Source organism: Arvicola amphibius, chromosome 11, assembly GCF_903992535.2.
Source record: "Arvicola amphibius chromosome 11, mArvAmp1.2, whole genome shotgun sequence".
NCBI classification, from domain to species: Eukaryota; Metazoa; Chordata; class Mammalia; order Rodentia; family Cricetidae; genus Arvicola; species Arvicola amphibius.
Genome location: NC_052057.2, coordinates 44,553,107 through 44,577,689, shown reverse-complemented (window position 1 = coordinate 44,577,689; position 24,583 = coordinate 44,553,107). Strand labels below are relative to the sequence as shown.

The 24,583-nt window shown below is 44.3% G+C and overlaps 1 protein-coding gene across 1 annotated transcript; it reads left to right on the top strand.

The window, feature by feature from the left end:
* The first annotated feature begins 1,426 nt into the window (after positions 1 to 1,426).
* Positions 1,427 to 20,427, top strand: LOC119826904 (sterile alpha motif domain-containing protein 7-like). The gene is made up of 7 exons (XM_038348420.1): positions 1,427 to 1,527; positions 2,654 to 2,778; positions 3,739 to 3,817; positions 5,400 to 6,013; positions 8,156 to 8,274; positions 12,290 to 12,400; positions 20,311 to 20,427. Exons 1-7 carry the CDS (start codon positions 1,427 to 1,429, stop codon positions 20,425 to 20,427), a joined length of 1,266 nt encoding a protein of 421 aa, XP_038204348.1.
* Positions 20,428 to 24,583: the final 4,156 nt, after the last annotated feature.

The window sequence follows — 24,583 nt, the reverse complement described above, 5'->3', positions numbered from 1 at the left end:
GAAGAATATATTTTCAACAACCACAGAAAAACACAAGCGGACAAAGCTAGGGCTGGATGACCCAGGTACTTGAATTTCCCATATGATCAGATTTCTATCAGAAAAAGAAATTAAAGAAACAATAGCGTAGTTAAATGCTGTTACATTTTCAGTTTTCACACCATACAAATAAATTATAACTATTTTAAAAATTCAACCAAATGATACACAGAATGAAAAAAATGAAAAAGAAATAAGAATCTCTCCATGAAAATCAGAGTATTTCTGACTTTTCTTTTTTCTTGCCCCAATGAAGATTAAGCCCAGTGCCTCAATCATGCTGGGAAAATCCCCCCATTTTCTCCTGTGGTCTCAGATGTTTAAGATGACGATTGAGAATGAAAGAGAAACTAAAATGAATGACCTGTTTAAGTAGTACTGTTTAATATTTAAAATAATCCCAAGGATGCTAACGGTTAAGAGAGCATAAGGCAGCCAGCCCCCCTTTCACAACAATCCATCTCTGGCCACAGGCTGCTGAAGGTAACATATGCAGACACGTGTTTATATACACGCGAATAGAATTTGTTCCCTCGTTCTGATTAAACCATCTCAGGCAATCAGCCCATACCCGCCCAAATCAGATGTCTTTTCAGTCATTAAGAGGACCTCTCTCCCCATTTTCTATTTGAATCTAGTCAACTATATAGGAATATTTTCCCAAAGACCAAACATCCGGGAGGGCTTGTACACTTCCACTCTGGAAATAGGAAGGATGTAAATAACTTGAAAGAAGAAGCTGTATCCCTGGAATCTTACAGGGCTGGTTCCATGTTATGATTGCTTGTGATGTGGTGTGGCATTGCCTTGTGGACTGGAACAAACTCCAGGGCACATTTATAAAACAGAAAGTTTCAGTGACTTCCTTTGGCGGATTTTTGTAGAGTTGAAGTTTGGTGCAGTTCATCTTCTTAGGTGCTGTGAAGAGGTTGTCCTTGTGTTTAAGAAAAACTCAAGGAATTCACAAAAGTACAGGCATGGGGACCAGAGTTCAATGACAAGAACCCACATAAAGGCAAAACAAACAAACGAAAGCAGGTGTGCGATTGTAACCCCGGCGCTGGGAAAGCCAAGACAGGAAGTCCCTCGGGATTACAGGCCAGCCCCAGGTTCCCAAAGCACAAAGTGGGCAAATCTTGAGGAGCAGCCGCCACCTTTGTCTGGATGGGCGCACACACACACACACACAGAGAGAGACAGAGAGACAGAGAGAGAGAGAGAGAGAGAGAGGGAGGGAGGGAGGGAGGGAGGGAGGGAGGGAGAGAGAGAGAGAGAGAGAGAGAGAGAGAGAGAGAGAGAGAGAGAGAGAGAGAAGAAAATAATTTTCAGTAGGTACTGGTTAATGTACCTGTTTCTTTTTCGAATTCCATCAGAGTCACGAGATCTGATGACAAACCCTATGATGCCTGTGAACCCTTTATTGACAGCATCAGGACATCAGAGGATCCCACTGCTTCCTGCACCATTTGGGCCCCCAATTGTGGACAGGTATTTCTCTCCAATATAATAGAGAATCAGAAGAGTAAATGAATTAGCATCAGAGTTTGGGACAATGCTAGCATTAGCATTAGATGCTAGACTAGACCAAACAACATTGGGGTTAGCTCAGTGAACTGTGCCACGACTCACAGCTCTCTGCTGGTCTTCCCTTCAAAATTTAAGACTCTATTTTCCCTTTGAAGTTCCATGTCCTCACAAGGCTGCCCTCCGTGTGCACAGCAGGCAGGGTGCCCTCCAGAGTCCTGCTCCTCTCCCTAAGAGAACCAATCCTATCAGATTAAGGTGGCTCCACCCTAAGTCTGTAACACCTGGATTGCTTGTCACCTAATCCTTCTTTCAATAGCATAGAAATTGTCAGCATTTTGGTTATACATTCTGGCAATATTTTAGATTCCCTTCTTTGTGATATTTTGGCATTCTGAAGATAAAATAAAACCCAGTATCTGTCCTTGTTTGTAGAAGGTGAACAATAAATAAGTTGCCCCCCCCCGGGGTGGCCAAACATTCATCCTAAACGGCCAATACTACCAAGGGAGCATTATATGAGCAGACTGTGTGCTCAGAGCATAATGCCCGTTGTGAGTACTCCAACCATGGCATTGACTGCAGTGGGTCTCTTCCCAAGACAGCCCTGAGCTATCTTGCTTGCTGTGCTTCTTCCTCCTACTCTTCCTCACCATGCTTCTCTGTGACCACAAGAGTTCGGGGCTTCGCACTTTAGACCCAAGCAACTCTTACAAACCCCAGGACCTAAGTGAATTGGTTACTTTTGTGTGGCTGTGAATACTACACCTGATTTTGGCTATACTTCTAGAAGATTCTGTCTACCACAGCAGGGAAGGTCTGCCACAGCAGAATAATCCACAACATGCTGGGCCCCAAAAGAGAGGACACTTGCCTTCTGCCCACTTTCTCCTTTGATTTCATCAGACTCCCACGAGATCCTGCCCTCAATAACCCTCTTGAAATGCCCAAGTGAGCCTGTCAAGAAGTGTGCTTCAATTTTCTAGATGATTCTGAATTCTATTAACAATGAACTTAGATCATCACAATAAATAATAGAAACTTTGTATAATTCCAGCCATAGTCTGCTTATGTCTGTTTTCCCTCCTAGAGATGTCTTGTCTTCCAGTGTGGCTCCAGCTGGAACAAGCCAGTTTTGTGTTCCTTCCCAATCTGGATCCTCTTTTGTTCCCAATGCAAATATGCTAAACCCGCTGTCGGGTCACATCTACCCAGGTATGAGCAATGAGTGTGTGGCTCCAGTCTGTGGAGCCCTGTGAACAACTGTGGGTTGTTTAAGCGGCTGTTGATGCTCAACTCTGGAGACCTGAGCAGCAATTAAGCCTTTGCAGTTTATGCACTTGCTTTCTAGATGGAGCTTGTGCTGGTACCACTATGTGAGCAAGACTGAGTTGCTTAACCCATCCAAGCACCAACTTAATCACGAATGAGGGCAGACTTGCAACATTACCGTTTTTCTTATGTTTCAAGTGAGGAACTGAGGGATCTGAGATTTAACTGCTGTGGGCATTTTATGACTTGTGATGCCGGGATAGCATAGCTCCATGGCAGAGCATCTGACTAGCACTCATGAGGACCAGATTCGGTTCTCAATACCCCAAAACCAAACCAAACTAATGAAATAGCACATGGCCTTATAAGTCATAGTAAGAATTTAGCTTTTATTCTGATTTCATTCTGGAGATGCTTAATACAGTATAATACTCAGAATATATAATAACGTGTTACATAGTTAAAAATTGCTGATGGATTTCAAAAGTCTATACCATAAAATAATAATGATATGAGATGATGAATATGTTATTATCTTGATCTAACCATGCTTCCAATGTAAGCATTTATCAAAGCATCACATTGGACCTTAGAAATGTCCACCATTAAACAGACAAGAAAGAAACATCAAGGAGGTATAAGCCATCTTCTCCCATTTGAAGTTGGACAGGAAAATGCCACCAGTCATGAGACTGGCAGTTCAAGGAAAACGCAGAAACCTATCAGGTTCCAGCTAACCAGTAGAAGATTTCGATACCATTTCCCACATTCCATTCCAGCTAAGGGGTAACTGCAGATCCTGTTTTGAATTATTTTACTATTTTCAAGTGCATGCCTCTAATTTGTTTGTGGGATGGGGTGTTCTCTCCCTCTCTCCCTCCCTCCCTCCCTGCCTCCCTCAAGGCTGGGGCATTTTACCACCTGAACCCACAAAGGCAGTGGCCACAAGGAACGAGATGTTTGAGAGACATCATACTGCCAGGTAACTGAATAACATTGTTTGATTTGTCTTCTATTCAGTCCCATGACTGTTCATCTGAGCTGTCTTAAGTAAATTAAAATAAATGAATTAAAGTTAAATGATTAAAATAAATAAATTATCAATACATATAAATACAATAGAAGTACATACAGGCATGATGACAAATGCATGCCCTCTATACACATACACATGCACTGATCATTTACAGAAAGTACTTCAGGTGCATTGTAGAATAAATTATTCAAGCTTTCTAATAATAAACAGAAGGTTAAAAAGCAGACAGTGGGGTCTGGGGATTAAAAAGTTTAGTGAGGATGCTTGCTGCACAAACAGGAGGACTTGAGGTCAGATCCTCGGCATCCGCGTACAAAGCTGGGTGAGACCACACGTGCTTTTAATCCCAGGGCTAGAGGCAGGGATCAGCGACAGAAGATTTCTGGGGTTTGCTGTCCTGTCAGCCTAGCCAAAGCCTGCTAAGCTGCCATCTGAGTAAAAGACCTACCTCGAACAAGATAGTCAGGTAGGAGGACACAGGACAGGAGGACATCCGAGGTCCTCCTACAGTCTCTGCATGCATGTGCACACGTGCTCAGGCACACACCACACACACCACATGCACATACCTACCCGTGCCACTCGGCACAGCAGAGCTAAGAGTGGATGGATCTGCATATTCAATAGCTTTCCATTGGCCCAAAATACAAAATCCTGGCTGTGACTCCTCTGAATCCCCATGGCATTTCTGTCTTAAATGGTTTCCGTTCTGGCTGAAGACAGGAGTGAATTGCTCTTCAGATGATGTCATCAGGACCCAGGACATCTCATGTCAACCTAACAATGGTCTTCTGTCATGGCCAGCAACAAATAAAGTACACCCATAATTAACAGAGTTTGGACTCAGGGAGAGGGGAAGGTCCCGGTGGTCACAGACCAATGGGCAAAGTGGAGTGAGCAGAAGCAGGCTCCCTTCCTTGTCTGCCCATCCGTGTGCAGTGATCTAGACCCAAGACAAGCACCAGCTGCTTGAGTACCACTAACTATCAGTATGCTGTGGAATTAGACACCTCGATGAAGTTTAGTGTCTGACAAGAAACTACTGGTGCTCCATCATCCCCTCACCCGCTAAGGCTCTGTGCACAACAGGTAAGGCCCACAGCAGAGCCTCAAGTGTGCACTATGACAGTCGCCCGACCCCTCCTATTTCAGGCCTCCTCCCAAAGCCCATGCTCCTCCTGCCTCCATCAAACAGGTTCAGACAAACACTATAAGCATAGAGACCAGCTTAGGGAAGGCAAGGGCCTCCTAAAATTACATTTCTTGGGCCCCAGGATGGCTCCGCAAATCAAGGTGGTTGCTGCCAAGCCTGCCAATCTGAGTTTGATCCCCAGCATACACATAATGGAAGGAGAGATCCAACCCCATCACCATTAACCTCTGACCTCCACACAGACACGATGGCATGCATGTACCCACCTCTCCACGCTCCAAATAAATAATAAATGAATAAATAAAGAAATTTTTAAAACTATTAAATTTCTAATGATTGTCTGGAGTCATGTAAACTATATCATTCTGTTTTTAGGGCAGAAATGGAAATGTATTCTCTTCACCAGCAAAGGAGGATGGAAAGAGTTAATCCCAAGGGACTGGCTGGTCTAGGGATACCCCTTTTTTATGGATCAAGTTGCCTGTGTGGTCCTGCAGGCTTCCAAGGCAGGGGCACAGTACCTGCCAGTTATCCGCATTTACACAGAAGCACCTCCAGACACCTTCAGGGAAACCCTATCCTACTGGGAAATAATAGACCACACTTTACAGAATGCTGGGGCCAGAAGTACCGACTCAGGAGAGGCTCAGTTTATCAGAAATGTCTAGAGAGCAAAACTGAGAGTTTCAAAAATCAAGCAGAAGAAAAGGACTCAGGTCAGATGCCTGTGGTTCCCTATGAAGAGGAAGAGGATAGCAAAGACCCAGAAATTGAAGTAGACAACAGTCAGAAGTCAAAGGAAACTGATGACAAGCCAACCTGGGGCCTCGCCAACCCCTGCATAGAGCCACAGCCACGTCAGACAAAACCCTCTTCCCCAGAAGCCAAGGCTCAGGATGGTGGGAAGGAAAAGCCCTCGGAGAAGGTCTGTGAAGGCCGTGATGAAAAGAATGGGCTTGGTCTGCAGATTTCCATATTGCCTCTGCCAGGTAGGTGTCTGGGATCAAGGGCAGGTCCTCAGCAGCTCCAGGTGACCAGGGCTTCCCATTGCGGAGGAAACTGTGACAGCCATGCTTCGTATTTTGGACTTCATTTTCATTTTCAAACCCTCTGTCTATCTCTCTCACCTTCATTTTTTTTAAAAAAGAGGTATTTATTTTTATTTCATGTGCATGGGTCTTTTGCCTGCATGTGTATAGGGCACCATGTGTGTGCAGTACTTGCAGAGACTGGGAAGAGAGCACTGGATCCTCTGGAACTAGAGCTACAGGAGGTTGTGAGCTGCCTGGGGTCCAAACCCAGGCCTGCTGGAAGAGCAGCCAGTGCTCTTAACTGCTGAGCCATCTCTCCAGGTCCTTCCGCCTCTATTTTCTTAATCTGTTTTAAATGCCGTCTTGAAGTCATTTTATTTGGTCACTTCTCATAAGTCATATTAGAAACACTAGTCTTGATATTGCTGTATAATAACCACTTTACACAGATTAAGAAAATAAATATAGGAAACTAGGGAGACTTTTAATTAAAATTTTAATTTACTCAGATGGTGGTGGCTAATGCCTTTAATCCCAGCACTTGGGAGGCAGAGACAGGTGGATCTCTGTGAGTTCAAGGCGAGCCTGGTCTACAAGAGCTAGTTCCAGAACGGGCTCCAAAGTTACGAAGAAACCATGTCTCTAAAAACAAAACAAAACAAAATTTAATTGTTAATTTTTTAACATGAACTAGAGGTCTATTTTGTTGTGGATTTGGGGGTTTTGCTTTGCTTTTTACTAATTTATTTTTCTTTATGTTTTTTATATTTATTTTTTAATATTTATTTATTTTTCTTCATATTTTTCACTGATGTTTTGCCTGCATGTTTGTCTCTGAAGGTGTCAGATCTCCTGGAACTGGAGTTGCAGCAGCAGACAGTGAGCTGCTATATGGGTGCTGGGAATTGAACCCTGGTCCTCTGGAAGAGCAGTCAGTGCTCCTAACCACTGAACCGTCTCTCCAGGCCCAAGGGCTTTTGTTTTAAAGTATAAATTCTATCTCTCCTGTATCCAAGTGTAGAAAAACTGACAAAAGCATGAATGATCAGTTTTGAAAATATCATTGCAGTACAGAGAAAATCTCACATTGGATAGCTCTCTAGACCTTATTTGGAAAGAAAATGAAAACACAGAGGTCTGGCATGTCTCTGATGGTTCTGTCTTCCTGTCTGTTGCCGTGATAAAACAGCGTGACCAAAAGTGACTTTAGGAAGGAATCTATTCAGGTTACAGTTTTTGGTCACAGGCCACCACCCAGCAAAGTCAAAGTAAGAACTCAAGAGAAGAACTTGAAGGTGGCCTGCTTGCTATTCCACACAGCGTTCCCTCCAAGGAAGGAATTCATTTCCCAGAGAAGAAATGTGGCAGGCACCATGACAAATGTGGTGTGCAGTCTAGCAGAAAAGTTCACAATATGAGATAGCTTTTCTTATCTGGTTCAAGACCACCTGCCTTGGGGTTGGTAATGCCCACAGTGGGCTGAACCCTCCTACATCAGGGAACAATTAAGACAATTCCCCTAGGGAACACCAACACACAACCAACCCACACACACCCCCACACACACACCCCCACACACACCCACACACACACACACACACCCACACACACACCCACAACCTGTTCTAGGCAATGCTTCCATTGAGACTCCCTTAGCTGATCTTAGGTTGTGTCAACTTGACAGTTAATGTGAACTAGGGCACAGGTACAGCTGCCACACCGACCACTTCACTGTGAAGTTCTTCATTTGGGTTCAGACCATGATGGGCACAGGAGACCACCTAACATGGATATTGCAGCACTAATATGGAAGATGAAGCTCACCAGGCCTTTCTGTCAGCACCTCAGAGACCACAGAGCAAATCAGCCCCTTGTCTGTTCACCTAGAGTGACGTCACTGAAGAGACCTTAAGAGAGGGCAATAAACCACCTGTCAATGTGTCTGAACATCTTTAGGAAGTTCAAAATCGTCCAATAAAAATGGAACACCTGTGGTGACAGACGTTAGTGAGTTCGTACAGTGAACCACAATCCTGTGTTTTAAGTGTCTCCTCCTGAGCGGAAGCTTCACACCACATACGACTTTTTCTCACGTTACAGGAGCACAGGCACTGGGTGCACTCAGCAAAGCCTGTTCCTCGGCTAATATTCAGAAGTGGACCGTAGATGACGTCCATGACTTCATCAGAAGCCTGCCAGGGTGTTCAGACTATGCCCAGGTAACTCCGTATTTTTGCAAAACTATGAAAACTTGAAACTATTTAATGCACAATGAGTTTTGTCAAACTTCCTTTTTCCCCTGGAAGGGGAAAATTCCTGCTAAAACCCCCGTTTTTTTACACCATTTCTCATTGGAGAGATGGCTATGACTAGTAGACACAGGTACTGGAGAAGCTCTGGGAAGCAACTATTTAGCTTAATTTTCTACCCTGTCTAGACTCATGAGAAGGTGACTCGGAGACTAAATATCCAGAAAGAATGAGAAATATTTACTATAGTGCCTAAATAACGGAAATATGTACTTTGTCCTAAAAAAAAGACAAAAGGGGCTGAGGAGACAACTCAGTCAGTAGACTGTCATGCAAGCAAAAGGACGTGAATTTTCAGTCCCCAGAACACACACATACACAAGATACACAAGCACATACATACATAGACACACATACACACACAGACACACACACAACGGGAGGGCTCAGCATAGAAAAAGCTTACTGTAACAGTGTAAGGACCGGAGTTCTTAGCTCCAGAACACTTATAACCAGATGTGGTCATGCACAACTATAATCCAGTGTGCCTAAGAAGAGATAGGAGGTAGAGACATGAGAATCCCCAAAATCACGTGTGTCAGAGACCCTGGCCTAGGCATCACCAAACAAAAAGACTATCTCAAGTATGGTAGGAGCATAGTACCAACACCTGATGTTGTCTCTGACCTCTACACATGCATTGCATGGTGTGCACATTACGTTCACACACATGAATATGTACATATACACACATGCCAAAGTCAGACATTCTGGTGCCTGCTTGTAACCTCAGCACTGGGGCTTAGGGTGAAGACAATGGATCCTTGGGGCTTGCCGGCCAACCAGACTAGTCTGCTTGTCAAGTTAGCAGTGAATGGGAAACCCTGTCTCAAATAACAACGTGGATGATATCTGAGGAATTACATTCAAGTTATCTTTAGACCTTTATGTGTGTGCACACACATGAGCACAAACACACACACAAGAAACCAGGAATAATGGCATACATCTGGAATCTCAGCCCTTGAAAGGCTGAGCCAAGAAGATTGAGAATTTGAGGCCATCTTGTGCTGCACAGTGGGGACTTGCCTCAACAAACGAGCAACAAAGAAACAGTCTTGCTCCTACAACAGTATTACCGGTAGGTGATGCTTGGTGTAAGTTGTGCCCTTGTGGGCAGACAGAAGTCATACAAACATCAACACCTCAAACTTGGCTGGCTCATTGTGTCCAAGTGGGTATCAGTAGCCCAAGAAAGTCTACCACTCGTTTCTAGAAGTTTCTCAAATGTATCTAGGATGACCACATTTTGAAGTTTTCTCCCTTTGAGCTACTGCATGTGACATCAACTATGGAAGGCCAGCTGCCCTGCTAAGCACCCACTGCTACTCTCTGAGAAATGAGGAGATGCTAGTGCATTCTGGGTACACAGCCCCAAAGGACTGTTTCCCACACAGTTCTCACAGGAACCTTTGCCAAAGGTGCCTCCTTGGCTTTGATTCACAGCCCCATCCTTTGAAAGCTTTTGTTTAACTGCCCGGGACTGGTCTGCTCTCCGCCCAGCACCCTTTTCTGGATGCTCATCCACCTTGCCAGCCTTGTGCAAATGGAATCTTTAGAAGATGTCTGGGGTCAGGTGTGGTGGCGTACACCTGGAATCTCTTCACTGGGAAGCCGAGGCAAAAGGACTGTGTGTTCAAAGCCAGCCTCAGCTACACAGTGGTACCTCCCCCTCACCTGAAACAAACAACCAAACCTCTAGAGAAATAAAGCCACAAAAGGAGCTCAGTCTTTACATCATACATACTTTGTCAGTGCTATGCTACTGGTTACTGTTGGGGTGGAAGCATCGCCTCAGTCCCTGGCATCCATATATCCAAAGAGTCTGGAACGTTTGGGTGGAAGTTCCAATCACAAGCCCTGTTCCCTGAGAGTTGTCTCAGTCCAGACTCCACCTCAAGAAAGCCCATCAAATGGTGACCCCTCCCCAGTGATGCTCAAGACCACTCCCACATTTATTTAAACTGTTCCCCCTCCCCAGAACAAACATGTTTCTCTCTCTGGTGCTGGAAGGCCACCTGGGAATGATGGTGTCCATTAAACCTGGGCTTTTTCTAATTTTGGTTGATTTGGTCTGATTTGGAGTATTGCGTCTACAGAGAGGTTTATCGGACTTTTCATCTAGAGGTTTTATTGTAGTTTGTTGTTGTTTGTTATATTCTCTAAGAAAGAAATTTTAATCATAAACCAAAAGTAATAAATTAAATAAGGAGATAAAATGATTTGTGACTTAACTGTTTAGGGATGGCCAGGAAACACTGTAACAGTTTATTTTAAGTAAATATCTAGTTCTGGCATATAAAATATTTGTCTCTAAAAATATCTGAAATTGGTAAGAAAAAGTGTACATTTATATTGTAGATTTGGCCCAATCTGCACTAATAAGAATGATACCCCATGTCTAGCATGTCAAAGCTCCGTGTTCAATCCCCAGTACCCCATAAACTCCTGCATGGTAGTACAAACCTGTAACCCCAGCGCTGGGAAAGTAGAAGAAAGAAGATCAAAATGCCAAGGTCATCCTTGACTGCATAGCCAGTTTTGGGGCCTGACTGGGCTTTATGAGACCCTATCTCAAAACAACAGTAAAAATAAACAAACCAAGCCATTCAGAAGTTATCAGTACCTAAGTCTGTCACAACCACAGAGGGCTGGTCTTGCCGAATGTGGCCAGAAATGTAACCAATTTAAGCAACTAGAAGAGGATCATGTGTTTGGTGTAGCACAGGCACCTGGAGAACCAAGGAGACAGGATTAAGGGAAAGATGAGGAGCAGAATCTCTTGAGATGAAGAATGGCCAGGAGGTGACATGAATACAAGAGTATCAGGCTGCATCTGATCAGTGGGGCTGTTGGGGAGGAGAGGAAGGCAGGTGTGGAGGTGGAGTGTGTATTGTCATTCCCATCAGCCTGGAGTGCTATGGCAGCCCTCTTATGTGTTAATGCAACAGCAAAGAGGAGAGGAGGGAGACTGCAGAAGGGATCCTGCTGTGAGCCCCTACAGAAGGGATCCCCTGTAAGTCCCTACAGAAGAAATCCCACTATGGGCCCCTACCACGGGGTGGGGTGGGGGCAAGAGAAGGAGCTTCAGCAAACTCTTAGATTAAACAGAGAGGTAGGAAGACTTCAGGTCTATTGTTCAAGTTTACAGGAAATTCTACCTACCATTTTCTTTTCCTCTTCTTTATAAATTAGAAGGTTGTCTGAAAATGAAGGGGAACCTTCTGATGTCTGAGGAGAGGGGAGATTTAAAGAGGAAGCTCAGGAGTGAGCACGGCAGGTTTCTGAGACAGGGAGAAGCTGGACATTAGGAAGTTAAACCACTACAGACAGGCACACTTCTTCACATCCACTTCCTTACCTGCCTGGATATCTACCCTTCTTCAGCAGGCTCCTAGCTTCCAGGAGGAGGGTGTGGTGCATTGGCTAGAGTCAGAGCAGGATCTGCTAGGAAGCCCTGGTGGACAGCTCTTCCCCAGGCTCTCCTTCCCTTTGTCCACCATACACTTGGCACAGAAGACAAAGGCACTGCATCTGGCTGCATGAGGGGCCATCTTGTCTGTGATGCCTCTTTCCCCATCCCTTTATGCCAACCATGTTCCCATTTGCTGATTTCCCTGGGACAACATTCACCGCGCTGCATCAGGGTTGCACAGTAAATGAGACGCAGATACTGCCCTCAGATAATTACCCCAGGTTGAAGTGAGTCCCACAAACGGAACTATTGAGCATTCCAGATATTATTAAAGACATCATGGCACTGGAGCACAGACAAACCAGCAACAAAGAGAGGTTTATATGGCTCTGTGCCACCTCCAAGCGGCCTTCTGTATGCACATACTCCAACACCAAACCCTCTGTGTAGTAGACACTGGCTTTACTTCAAGACTCGGCAACCAGGCTAATGATTTTTGGGTTTCTTCAGGTATTTAAGGATCACGCAATTGATGGAGAAACACTGCCCCTTCTCACTGAGCAGCATCTTCGAGGCACCATGGGGCTGAAACTAGGACCAGCACTAAAAATTCAGTCTCAGGTATGGCAACTGCATACAATAGTACACAGCAATCATAAAAGCCCAGGAGAAATGGGTCACATTATGGTGTTGTCATATTAATATGTAGAATACTTATTTAATCTCCTCTTTAGCCTTTCCCCCTCTGTAACTGAGGATGTGATTGAAGTGAGGTGAGCTTAATGTGGAAGGGTAGTACACACTTCTAGATGTGGCAGGGAGGCGGTATGCGGCTGTGTGCTGGTAAGCAGTTAGCAGTTCTGTCTCTTTATGAAGAGAAACAGGCCTGACCTGTAACTTTCATAGTGTCAATGACCCCTACAGACTGACAAATTCATAATTGTCGGTGGATACAGAACTGGGAAGAGACACATTGCAACACCTCATTTCTGAGTACACCATATGTAACAGGCACGTTGTATCTCAGGTGTAAATATCCCTAAGAACATAGATAGCAATAAACAGTAATTATAGATAAGTTAGGTTTAAATCAAGTAGCAATGTGCAAATGGATATTTTTCTCCTGACAGCCTGTTTCTACATACCCTGCAAATAATTGAGTTGGAAGCTTAAATTAATAAATTATAAATTAAATTAATAAATTATAAAAGCTGGACCAATAAACTCAGGCTTATTACCAACTAGCTCTTACATTTTAAGTTAATCCACTTTCCTTATTTACACTCTGTCACTTGTTGCTGCCTTTATTAGCATGGTGCATTCATCTCCTGCTCCCTCTGTGTCTGGCTGGTGACTCCTGACTCTGCCCTTCTCCTTCCCATCATCCTTAGTTTGGCTGTCCTGCCTATACTTCCTGCCTGGTTACTGCCCAATCAGCGTTTTAATATAGCAATTGGAGTGGCAAATCTTTACAGATCACAGGAGGATTATTCCACAGCAGCAATGAGTTCTAAATATTTACTACTTCCATTTGTCAGATAATTAATTTTAAGCTTATTTAAGTTTTAATGATGACATGTTTTTAAAAACTAGCTTGCAAACTTCCTAGAAAAGAATAAAAAGGTAATAATTGGCTCTTGAGAGTTGCCAGTACCATCAGCTGTCAGTGATGACTTCACAACCAAGTTCCTCTGGTTCTTCTCCCTGCTTCTGCTCTTCCCAAGCCAGAGTTACTCACGTGCCATGAAAGTTGACTCTTTATACCTAAAGCAAACCATGCCACTCTTCCGCTGCACACCCTGTGGTAGCTCCCCAGTTTCTTTTTTTCTCTCTCTCTCTCATGGTTTAATTTTTTTATATTTAAAAATTTCCATCCCCTCCTCCTCCCCCTTCCCTCCCCTCCTTCTCCCCCTTCCCTCCCCTCCCCTCCACCCATACCTCCCCTCCCTCCCTCTCAAGGCCAAGGAGCCATCAGGGTTCCCCACTCTATGCTAAGACCAAGGTCCTCCCAACTCCCCCCAGGTCCAGGAAGGTGATCGACCAAGCTGAGAAGGCTCCCACAGAGCCCATCCATGCAGAAGAATCAGAGCCCAGCGCCATTGTCCTTTGCTTCTCAGTCAGCCCCCGCTGTTGGCCACATTCAGAGAGACGGGTTTGGTCGCATGATCCATCAGTCCCATTCCAACTGGAATTGGTGATCTCCCATTAGTTCTGTCCCACCGTCTCTATGAGTGAACGCACCCCTCACGTTCCTGACTTTCTCCCTCATGTTCTCGCTCCTTCTGCTCCTCATCAGGACCTTGGGAGCTCAATCCAGTGCTCCAATGTGGGGCTCAGTCACCTTCCCCATCCGTCGCCAGCTGGAGGTTCCCTCACGGTCCTGACTTTCTTTCTCATGTTCTCTCTCCTTCTGCTCCTCATCAGGACCTTGGGAGCTCATTCCGGTGCTCCAATGTGGGGCTCTGTCATTTTCTTCATCTATCGTCAGGTGGAGGTTCTATGGTGATATGCAAGAAATTCATCAGTATGGCTATAGGAACTGGCCTTTTCAGGCTCCCTCTCCTCAGCTGCCCAAGGAACTAACTGGGGGCGTCTCCCTGGAAACCTGGGAACCCCTCTAGGGTCAAGTCTCTTGACAACCCTCAGGTAGCTCCTTAAATTAAGATATATGCTTCCCTGCTCCCATATCCACCCTTCCTATATCCCAAGCACCCCATTCCTCCGAGCTCCCCCCATTCTCCCCTTCACACTTTTCTCTCCCCATCTTCCCTTGGCCCAGTCTCGCCCAGCCCTCAAGTTCCCAATTTTTCCTGGCGATCGTGTCTACTTCCAATATCCAGGAGGATTACTATATCTTTTTTTGGGAGTTCACCTTCTTATTATCTTCTCAAGGTAAGGGGTACACTCATCCATTGCTGGTGGGAATGCACACTTGTGCAACCACTTTGGAAAGCAGTGTGGCGGTTTCTCAGGAAATTCAGGATCAACCTACCCCAGGACCCAGCAATTCCACTATTGGGAATCTACCCAAGAGATGCCCAATCATACAACAAAAGCATATGCTCATCTATGTTCATAGCAGCATTATTTGTAATAGCCAGATCCTGGAAACAACCTAGATGCCCTTCAGTGGAAGAATGGATGAAGAAACTGTGGAATATATACATGCTAGAATACTACTCAGCGGTAAAAAACAATGACTTCAAACTCTATTACAAAGCTACAGTATTGAAAACAGCTTGGTATTGGCATAAAAACAGAGAAGTTGACCAATGGAATCGTATAGAAGACCCGGATCTTAAACCACAAACCTACGAACACCTGATTTTTGATAAAGGAGCCAAAAGTACACAATGGAAGAAAGAGGGCATCTTCAACAAATGGTGCTGGCATAACTGGATGTCAACCTGTAGAAGAATGAAAGTAGATCCATATCTATCACCATGCACAAAACTCAAGTCCAAATGGATTAAAGACCTCAATATTAATCTGAACACATTGAGCTTGATAGAGGAGAAAGTGGGAAGTACTCTACAACAAATGGGCACAGGGAACCGTTTCCTGCGCATAACCCCAGCTGCACAGACATTAAGGGCAACATTGAATAAATGGGACCTCCTGAAGTTGAGCAGCTTCTGTAAAGCAAAGGACATTGTCACTAAGACACAAAGGCAGCCTACTGACTGGGAAAAGATCTTCACCAACCCTGCAACTGACAAAGGTCTGATCTCTAAAATATATAAGGAACTCAAGAGACTAGACGGTAAAATGCCAATTAACCCAATTAAAAAATGGGGCACTGAACTGAACAGAGAATTCTCAACAGAAGAACTTCGAATGGCCAAAAGACACTTAAGGTCATGTTCAACCTCCCTAGCTATCAGGGAAATGCAAATCAAAACAACTTTGAGATATCATCTTACACCTGTCAGATTGGCTAAAATCCAAAACACCAATAATAACCTTTGCTGGAGAGGTTGTGGGGTAAGAGGTACACTCATCCATTGCTGGTGGGAATGCAAACTTGTGCAACCACTTTGGAAAGCAGTGTGGCGGTTTCTCAGGAAATTCGGGATCAACCTACCCCAGGACCCAGCAATTCCACTATTGGGAATCTACCCAAGAGATGCCCAATCATACAACAAAAGCATATGCTCATCTATGTTCATAGCAGCATTATTTGTAATAGCCAGATCCTGGAAACAACCTAGATGCCCTTCAGTGGAAGAATGGATGAAGAAACTGTGGAATATATACATGCTAGAATACTACTCAGCGGTAAAAAACAATGACATCTTGAATTTTGCAGGCAAATGGATGGAAATAGAAAACACTATTCTGAGTGAGGTAACCCAGACCCAAAAAGATGAACATGGGATGTACTCACTCATAATCGGTTTCTAGCCATAATTAAAGAACATTGAGCCTATAAATTTGGGATCCTTGAGAAGATAATAAGAAGGTGAACTCCCAAAAGAAGATATAGTAATCCTCCTGGATATTGGAAGTAGACACGATCGCCAGGCAAAATTGGGAACTTGAGGGTTGGGCAAGACTGGGCCAAGGGAAGATGGGGAGAGAAAAGTGTGAAGGGGAGAACGGGGGGAGCTCGGAGGAATGGGGTGCTTGGGATATAGGAAGGGTGGATATGGGAGCAGGGAAGCATATATCTTAATTTAAGGAGCTACCTGAGGGTTGTCAAGAGACTTGACCCTAGAGGGGTTCCCAGGTTTCCAGGGAGACGCCCCCAGTTAGTTCCTTGGGCAGCTGAGGAGAGGGAGCCTGAAAAGGCCAGTTCCTATAGCCATACTGATGAATTTCTTGCATATCACCATAGAACCTCCACCTGACGATAGATGAAGAAAATGACAGAGCCCCACATTGGAGCACCGGAATGAGCTCCCAAGGTCCTGATGAGGAGCAGAAGGAGAGAGAACATGAGAAAGTCAGGACCGTGAGGGAACCTCCATCAGGCGACAGATGGGGAAGGTGACTGAGCCCCACATTGGAGCACTGGACTGAGCTCCCAAGGTCCTGATGAGGAGCAGAAGGAGCGAGAACATGAGGGAGAAAGTCAGGAACGAGAGGGGTGCGTTCTCTCATGGAGACGGTGGGACAGAACTAATGGGAGATCACCAACTCCAGTTGGAATGGGACTGATGGATCATGCGACCAAACCCGTCTCTCTGAATGTGGCCAACAGCAGGGGCTGACTGAGAAGCAAAGGACAATGGCTCTGGGCTCTGATTCTTCTGCATGGACGGGCTCTGTGGGAGCCTTCTCAGCTTGGTCGATCACCTTCCTGGACCTGGGGGGAGTTGGGAGGACCTTGGTCTTAGCATAGAGTGGGGAACCCTGATGACTCCTTGGCCTGGAGAGGGAGGGAGGGGAGGTATGGGTGGAGGGGAGGGGAGGGAAGGGGGAGAAGGAGGGGAGGGAAGGGGGAGGAGGAGGGGAGGGAGGGGGGAGGAGGAGGGAAGGAGATGGAAATTTTTAAATATAAAAAAAATAAACCATGAGAAAAAAAAAACAATGACATCTTGAATTTTGCAGGCAAATGGATGGAAATAGAAAACACTATTCTGAGTGAGGTAACCCAGACCCAAAAATATGACCATGGGATGTACTCACTCATAATCGGTTTCTAGCCATAATTAAAGGACATTGAGCTCCCCAGTTTCTTTAGAGTCCAGGGGAAAGTCTAGCATTCACACTCTGTTTAGCAGCCCAGCACTTCCTTCCCGCCCACCAGTAGCACCTCCAGACACCTGCTCACTTGCTGCTGGGGCTCCTTGAACCCCTTCAGACATATTCTCTACTAGGGCACTCATCATCTCTGGAAAGTCCCAGCCTAATATCCTCATTCTTGGTCCCCTCATCTTTTGGAAGGTTTTGCTTGTTTGATTTTCCTTTCTTATTTATTTTGTTGTTGTTAGTTTTTGATTCTGCTTTGTTCTGAGACAGGATCTCACTCTATATCCCAGGACAGGATCAAAGTCACAGAAAATCTCCTGCCTCATCCTTCCTGGTGCTGGACTATAGTCGAGAGCTAGCAAGCTTAGTTCTTACCTTCATCTTTGCTCAATTGCACCTCCTCACTGAGATTGCTGTACCCACCTTATTTAAAGCCGCACCCCACCCTCCCAGACTGCTGATGTTTCTCTCTGCTTGTTTTTTCTCATACACTTTTGCCCCATCATAAACAGATCTATTGGTCATATACAGTTTTAATTGTTATTTCCCTCTGTCCCCTTTAGAATGCATGTTTCATGAGAGAAGGAAACTTTACTCTTTTGTGAGCTCAGAGCATACAAGCTTTTCTAATAGATCAGTTTCTGTTTTAAAGAGTGGACTGTCTCAAATGAAACAAAAAGGCAGCAATTAGTGTGCAGCTAAATTTATGCAGGCCTGCCTGTGTTTGCCAGAAATATTTACATCAGGAACTAGAACTTCAGAATGTCCTTTCAGGGCCAGAGAGATGGCTTGGTTGGTAAAGCGTCACTACATGAGCATGAAGAACAGAGTTTAAATGCTTAGCACTCATGGGAAAAACAAAAACACTGGGCACGATGGCATGTACCTGCAATCCTAGTGTGGCAGAAAACAAAATCACTGGGCACGGTGGCATGTACCTGCAATCCTAGGGTGGCAGAAGGCAGAGGGCCCCAGAAGCACACTGGCCACCTGGACTTCCCAAACCCACCACTGCTTCAGTGGGAGCCTTTCACTGAAATATAAGGCAGAAAGCAACCGAGGAAGACATTGTGGACCTCTGGCCTTCACATGCATCCCCTCATATACATGAACATATATACATAAGCACACACACATGAACATGAACACATACACACACACATGAACATGTACACATATAAACACAACCCCCCAACTTTTAAAAGAAAGAATATCCTGCCACTATCATTTTTGTTTGCCTAAAATTTTTAGGATATGGAAATTCTTTATCTTTAATTCTATGGGAATAGGTACTATTTCTACACGTGGCATCCTGTATGTGCCTAGTGCCCATGGCAACCAGAGCAGAGCACCACATCTCCTGGAACTGGAGTTACAGACACTTGTGAGTTGCCTTGTAGGTCTGAGGATTGAACTCGGGTCCTCTAGGAGAGTAACGAGTGCTCTAAGCCCCCGAGCCATCTCTCCGGGCTGGAAGCTATTCAGCAGAGCACAGTAGCACCCAGCTGTTTTTCCAGGATTTAGGACACCGAGGCAAAAAAGGCAATGAGTTTAAGTCCAGCCTCAAAATAAAAGAGAAAGAAAGGGCTTCTGCTGTGAACACCTCAACACCTAATGTTTTGCCAGGATTCTGTTGTGGGCTTTGTGTTTGCTTGTTTCTTTTAACTTTTCATTATAGGATAATTTTAGAAGTAGTGAAGTTGTAAAAATAAGACAGAAAGTTTACCCTGCTCTCCCAGTATCAACACAACATCTACCAGAACAGGATCCTTTTTGTCGGAACTAAGAACTAACACTGATACAGGGTGGAACTATTTTTCAGTGACTTCTTTTCGTTTAGCAAGAACAGTATCTCTCTTGACATACTTACAGACAGTTTAGGGGTCAGTTCTGCTGGACTTTGATTTGCTGTTGTTCCTTTCTGGGTTCCCAAGTGATAGCTTTTCCTCCCTGAAAGCCAGCAGAGTGTTAGATCCCAGGTACCATCTGCTGACTGGGGAAGCCCCCATCAGTAGCAGTTGTCAATCAAAGAGACAGTATGAAGTCCTTGTGACTGGGAACCAAAGTAGCAGAGTTGGAAGTCCCTGGTTAACACCTAGGGATTCAGAGAGTAAACAAGCAAAAGTTTGCCATTGACTAAGATAATAAGGTCTAGGTACCCAAAATGGAAATTGAGGGCAATCCCCATGATCTTGGACATGATCAAGAGTAAAGAACCACCCTGCTGCCAGGATAGAATCCTAGAGGATGGGTCTGAGCTGAGCATGCAAAGGAAGAAGCCGGATTTGGAAGCAGGATTTTATATGCAGAGCACAGGAGCTTTGGAGTTTGAATCATTCAGATGTGGCCTGGTTTCCATCCAGGGCCAAATTTATTGAAGTTGGGGTGATGGAACCCCAGTGTAGGTACATCAAGGTACCAACTCCCACAGCTGCCCCATTTGTGGTTCACTAGTGACCGGTAATGTGCTAACATGATTTGAAGAATTTTGGCCTAATCCAGAAGAAGAGCTGGTTGGTTTTGGTGGAGGTGTAGCAGAGGGGAAATGTGGGATGGTCCTAGAATGAAATTGACATAGGAGCAGAAGAACTATAGCAGGACCAGAGAAGAAATGGAAATTTGGAGCCAGTAGACTCCCAGTTTACAGCTGTAAATATCACAACACTCTAAAAACCAAACAAGGCTTCCCACATACCAGAAGTGCGACCTCCTCCATCTATATAAATGCTCTCTGTCTGAAATTACCTCAGCCTTCCGCCCCCACCTCCCACGGTTAATGCAGGGTTAGTTATCAAAAGAATTCAGACTTAATTACTATAATTATTTTGTCTTCAAAGGTATCTCAGCATGTGGGAAATACGTTCTGTAAGGAAATTCCTTCACTCCCCACCCATGCAAGGCAATCATTTGACGATCCAGCAGATGCATCCCCTCTTTTGGATATTGATTCCTAGAGTGACGGGCTGAGCATTCCTTCTTCCCCGGATATAATGATTCCTAAAAGAACTGAGCAGGACAGTTTGAGAAATTAATAATGCTCAAAGACAAATAAGTCACTCCCAGTTTTCTAGAGTTGCAGATGTTACTAGAGATGTGTGACAGCTTCCTGTGGCCAAGTTGGGGACATGGAGAGGAAGCCCATGCTCCTAGCATTGTCGTGGGAGGATTTCACCCAACAGGCTTCTTTCCTGCCAAACTGAAGCTACCAAGCACCACTGTTCTGGAGAATTGTCCTTAGAAGAAAATGCTAATGGGGATGAGAATTTACAAACATCTTGCAAGCTACAGTCTGTGACACCTCTGTGAGGAATACCCTGCAGCAGCTGAGAGAAGAAACTGAAGAGCAACTCCTTCTCCTCACTCCTCCTATTGCTCAGCCCTGGTGGAGACACAGGCTCCGATCTCAGGGGGCAGAAGAGAAGCTGACCACAGACACTGACCTTATCTCAAGATGGGCAGCGTCTAGCCTGGGGTAGGCCCTGTGAGGGTGGAGTCAGGATTTGTTGGAGGGGTGAGGAGGAATCATCTGTATGCAGCAGGCTGGAACTCGCAAGAGGGGGTGATTGTTGAGGAGACTGTGTCTGCTCCATGTGGAGTCCCAATCTTCCACTTAACATTTGACAGAAAGACTAAAGGAACCCAGAGGAAAAGACAGAAGTTCCATCGGAGAGGGGACTTAGCTGCAGGCATAGGAAAAGGTCTTATTTGACTGTTCTGCATTGTACAGCATGAGAACAAGTGTCTGGTTTTAAAATTCACAGCTCTTGTGAACTAACCCTTGCAGGAAGCCTTTCAGGAAGCCCCATTGTCTAGTGTGCTTGCCATATGTAAGCCTTACCCTTAGAGTGAGGCTGGCCTAAAGAGGCCTTCCTAATGAAGCACATCCAGAAGGCCTCACAGGGATCACTCCCGTGCCTTCTGTCTGATTTCTATGCCAGTTTTCATCTCCAAGCAGCCCTGGGTAGAGAGCCACGTGACTAGACTTGACAGTGGACACTCAGAAGCCTGCCAACAGCCTCGTGCCATTCAGGCACATGAATGTGGCATAAGTCTTGGCCCACAGCCTGAAGCCAGCTCACAAGACCCTGATCCAGGCCCTCAGCCATGCCTCTGCAGGTTCCTGACCACAGCACCGCTACAGCAAACATGTTTTTTTCAACCACTGTGTTTGGAGTCATTTCACAGCCATGGAGAAGCTAAACACACAGATCTCACCTAGTGACACAAAGACCACACTATGAATCCGCTTTCGATCTGGACGTTGGAGTCCAAAACCCTTTCTGCAGAGACCTTGCTGATTTACTTGGGTTCTGCTGCCTTTTGTTTTTTACCCCACAACACTTTTTTTTATATAAAACTATTTTACAACATTCCTATGTACATGTTGACATCAGTGTGGCTTTAGACTTTGACACTAGAAAGGAGAAGGCCAATAGAGACATCGAGGGCTTCAGTCTCAGACTGTGGATGTGTCTCATGTGTGACATGTGAGTGGAAAGGGGGTTACTGGAGTGGGAGGGCATCCGAGGGCTGAGGGGCTAGAGACAGAGGATGAAAAGGCAACGAAAATAGTCCGTGTTTGGAAATCCCATTATCAGACCTAAACCTTTGTGAGTTAATTTTAAAATTAATTCTAAAAACCCTTTCATACCACCAAACCTGAGAATTTCTAGCTTAATCTCTTGATCCCTTTGCTGAGGGTCAATCAAAAAGAAGAAAATACCCACAAATTTCAAATTTTTTTAATTTTGCTTAAGATGACAATAAGCTGGAGGAGAGCAAGCAATGGGATTTTGATTAATGTAACTTGCAGAACCTCAGTCTCTTTCTCTTTTTAACTCATCTAACCCTCAGTGTAAAGAACTATCTGGACATGTTACCTGCTAGGAGTCCTGGGCTCCAGAAGTTCCATGAAATGTCCACTGTGGCATAGCAGATGCTGGGGAAAGAGGTAAAAACTAACACGTCATTGATTCTCTGGTGTGGTAAAGGGATCAATGCTTCAATCCACATCATAAATTTCTTATTCCTGCTAAAGATCTGTCAGGCTGGGACTGCCTGATTCGAGCGGATTTGTGTCAGTGTTGCTCAGAGGAAGACACTCAGATGCGCCAGCCACATCTACACCAAAAGCACTCAGCTTAATTTTAGGTCCTTGCATTTAAAAAAGGAATCAGAGATGGTAACAGAAGTCTGCCTGGCTCTGACAACTCTTTATCAAAAAGGAGACTGAAATAATCTGCCCAAGAAGCTCCCTGCTCTCTTTCTGGTTAGAATCTACTTTATATTTTAAAAAATTACAATTATTTATTTTATTTAGGTGTAGGAGTGTTTTGCCCACATGTACTTATGTGCTTATGTGCACACATACATGTCTGGTGCCCTCGGAGGTCAGAAGAGGACATCAGATCCCCTGAAACTGGACTTTTGGAAGATTGTCAACCACCATGTGGGTGCTGGGAACCAGTCTCTCATACTCTTCGAAAGCAGCCAGTGCTCTTAACCCCTGAGCCATCTCTCCAGCTCCTACTGGGTGCTATTTAACAAAAGGGCTACTTAGTGACTGGGATTCTTAGGATTATGCTGTCCTTTCCGGTTCCCACAATCCTTAAGTCCCAAAGAAATCACACAGAGGTCTACATTAGTTATAAACTGAGTGGCCCATTAGCTCAGGCTTCTTATTAACTCTTATAACTTTGACTAACCCATTATTCTTATCTGCATTAGCCATGTGTCTTGGTACCTTTTTTGGCAGGGCAGTCACATCTTGCTTCTGTGGCTGGGACAGGACTGCAGAGGAATGGGCTTCCTTTTGTCCAGAATTCTTCTGGTCTCATTGACCCACCTCTACTTTCTGTCTGGTTGTCTCGCCTATACTTCCTGCCTGGCTACTGGCCAATCAGTGTTTATTTAAAATATAACTGAAAGAATACAGACCATTGTCCCACAGCATTCAGGTTCTTCAGTTGTCTGGTGGGATGCAGCAGTGAAGCCATCTTAGTCCTGGTTTCTTCATTGGGCAGCTGCTACGTCTTCCATCACGTTGTCCATGATAGATCTCTTCAGTTTCTTAGACCCTCACAATGAATGTGTGTCTAGAAGAACAGTCTACATTTTTCAATCTATTGAAATGTATTTGTTAACTGTCTGTGTATTTCATAGTATATTGAAGTATCATAGAAACTTGGATTTTAGTAATATCAGTTTTATTTGATTTAATTGTATCCAGTTTTCTCTCTTATTTATGTTACTTAGCTGTTTTTCTATGTTATCTTTTCAAGCAGGTAGCCATTCCTTTCTTTAATCCTTCATGATTTTTCTTTTCCCAATTCATTAATTTGAGATCAGAACTTAGTATTTTTTTTTGTAGGTGTTAGGTTTGGCTTATTCTTGTTTTCTACAATCTTGAGATAGCATCATTAAGTTATTTACTTAATGTCTCTTTAATTCATGACTATATACGTTTCTTTCCTATAACTGATTTTGCTATATCCCACACACTCACATAACTGTTTTTTAATTTTCATTTGATTCTATGAAGTTTGTAATCCTCCCATTTCTTCGGTGAACCACTAACATTCAATAGTATATTATTTAAGTTTCATATATTATTTACTCACAGTTGATTTCTGGCTTTATCCCATCATGATCTGATGAGTATAAGAAGTTATTCAATATTTTTATTTGTTAAGATTTCCTTTAGGGTGTGATATAAACTATTTTGGAGAAAGTTTCATTGGCTGCTGAGTTCAGTGTATTCTGCAGCTATCAGGATATTCTTTGTGTGAGAGTGTCTGTGTCTAGGATGTTTGGTCTTTGGTACAGTTTAAAGTTCGCTGATATTTTGTCTAGATGCTCTATGTATTGATGAGAGCAGGGTGTTGAAATTACCTACTGTTGTATCTGTATTTATCTGTTCTTTATGTCCAATAGTGTTTGTTTTATGAAATTGGCCTGCCAGTGTTCACTGTGTGTGTGTTTGTACACAACTGGTTTATCTTCTTGATGAACTGGTGCCCTTATTAGTTGGTAGGGGAGAATTGTCTGTATTCTGTCAATTATGTTTTAAGTAAATGCTGATTGGCCAGGCAGGAAGTATAGGTGGGTCAA

Excerpts from the sequence above, each read along its gene's own strand:
- LOC119826904 (XM_038348420.1), top strand. The coding sequence starts at position 1,427 with ATGACAAACCCTATGATGCCTGTGAACCCTTTATTGACAGCATCAGGA. Across the intron at positions 1,528-2,653 it reads GGGCCCCCAATTGTGGACAG|AGATGTCTTGTCTTCCAGTG; the intron begins GTATTTCTCTCC and ends TTTCCCTCCTAG. Across the intron at positions 6,014-8,155 it reads TTCCATATTGCCTCTGCCAG|GAGCACAGGCACTGGGTGCA; the intron begins GTAGGTGTCTGG and ends CTCACGTTACAG.